Source organism: Euprymna scolopes, chromosome 13, assembly GCF_053919585.1.
Source record: "Euprymna scolopes isolate OS-2025 chromosome 13, ASM5391958v1, whole genome shotgun sequence".
Classification (NCBI taxonomy): domain Eukaryota; kingdom Metazoa; phylum Mollusca; class Cephalopoda; order Sepiida; family Sepiolidae; genus Euprymna; species Euprymna scolopes.
In genome coordinates, this window is record NC_136494.1 from 33,787,901 (window position 1) to 33,789,873 (window position 1,973).

Consider the following 1,973-nt stretch of genomic DNA (forward strand, 5'->3'; position numbering starts at 1 on the left):
ATGGAAGCATGATTTCTGTTTTTCTCACCATCTGTTGAAAAAAAAATAATTTGTACAGTCTCTTGAAAAAAAAACAGAACTTTTCTCTACTTTCACCTAACTATTTACAATGTTCATTTAAAGCATTCATCTGTTCTTTTTATGATAAAAATTCCGTTTTCAAAAAGAAACGTTTACTGCCAAATTTCTTTTTAAAAAAAGTGCAAGTTTTCCTAAAAAAACAAAAAAAAACTTTCACCTAACATTTTATGGTAAAAAATTAATTTTTTGCGGAAAAAAACAACAACTTTTATTGATAAAAAAAAATTGAGGAATGTGTTCCATTTTAACAAACTGAGCCACAGCAATGCGTGGCCGGGTACAGCTAGTGTATATATATATATATATATATATATATATATATATATATATATATATATATATATATATATATATATATATATATATATATACCGGGTTTTGAATAAGTCCTGTTACATTTTTATTTTTATAAATTAATGTATTATTATTGATTGTAACTAACATTTGAGTACATCTAATTAATACTTATATATTGCAGATACAATATTGACTCCTGAGAAAATCCTAAATTATAAGTACAACCCAATGGAAGGAAAAAGAAATGAAATCTCCGTTTTGCTGCGCGCGGGTCGCAAACAAACTGACATTTCAAAGCTACTAAACGTCAGTAGAATGACTGTCTATCGTGTTGCCCAACGTCTGAATAACTCGGAGACCCTCAAGGATCGACCTCGATCAGGAAGGCCTAAAATAATTAGGCGTGGAACCATCAAAAAGGCCTTTGAAAATGATCCTGAACTGAAAATGACAAGACTGGCACAAAAGATGAAGATTTCTGTATCCACAGTGTCCAGGGTGGTCAAGAGCATGGGAGGAAAGAGTCTAAGACGTTCCAAGAAACCCCTCTTGAGTGCTGCAATGATTCATAAACGTCTGGAGAGGAGCACCCACCTGTTGAATGACTTAAAGAGCCACGGGAATCGTATCCTCATTTTCTCCGATGAGAAAACATTCATTGTCGATCCAGTCTTCAACAGGCAGAACGGCCGGGTCGGAAGCTTTGGGAATGATGTCTCTAACCACAAGAGAGTGTCAACCACCAAGCATCCAGCATCTGTCATGATGCTTGGGGTTGTAGCATCCAATGGGGAGAAGATGCCCCCGGTGTGGTTTGAACAGGGATACAGGCTAACCTCCGCTGTTTACAAAGACATTTTGGAAACTAAAGTTCTTCCATGGGTTAAAAACATTACCAAGAAAGCAGATTACGTGTTCCAGCAGGATGGCGCACCCGCACACACCGCCAAAATTGCGCAGAACTGGTTAGAGACTAACATGAGCTTCTGGCCCAAAGACTTTTGGCTCCACAATCGCCAGATTTGAACCCCCTTGATTTCAGTGTGTGGGCGCATATTGAGGCAAGGGCCTGTAAGACCCGCCACAGTAACACAAATGAGCTGAAAGCCTCTGTAAACCGAGCATGGGCGTCCATGAAGAAGGACTACGTCAGGAAGGCCTGTAAGAGTTTCCGACCTCGGTTGGAACGTGTCATTGCCGCCAAAGGTGGCCACATTGAATGATATGTTGCCTTGTATACTAATAAATCATTGCGTAACCAAACTTGTTTAATTCTACCCAAAATGACGTACCAGGCTTAATTTGAATAGGAAAATCTACAATGTAACAGGACTTATTCCAAACCCGGTATATATATATATATATATATATATATATATATATATATATATATATATATATATATATATAGTAATTTATAAAATATATATGGCGATTAAGCTACACTGAATATTCTGCGTTTCATCCAACTATAGGATTCGTCAGGCTTATGCGCGAATTCTGTCGTTGCTTCTTGTTTTTATATATGTTGAGGATTTCTAGTCGGCCAATCAGCTTTCTAGTATCCACCGCGCCCCTTCCTACCAGCCAATGGG

The 1,973-nt window shown here is 37.4% G+C and overlaps 1 protein-coding gene across 1 annotated transcript; it reads left to right on the forward strand.

The window, feature by feature from the left end:
* The first annotated feature begins 693 nt into the window (after nt 1-693).
* LOC145292390 (uncharacterized) lies at nt 694-1,404 on the forward strand. Its single transcript, XM_080138718.1, has one exon. It carries the CDS (start codon nt 694-696, stop codon nt 1,402-1,404), a length of 711 nt encoding a protein of 236 aa, XP_079994844.1.
* The last annotated feature ends 569 nt before the right edge of the window (nt 1,405-1,973 follow it).

What these genes read in the sequence shown, in the direction of transcription:
- LOC145292390 (XM_080138718.1), top strand. Translation starts at nt 694, where the DNA reads ATGACTGTCTATCGTGTTGCCCAACGTCTGAATAACTCGGAGACCCTC.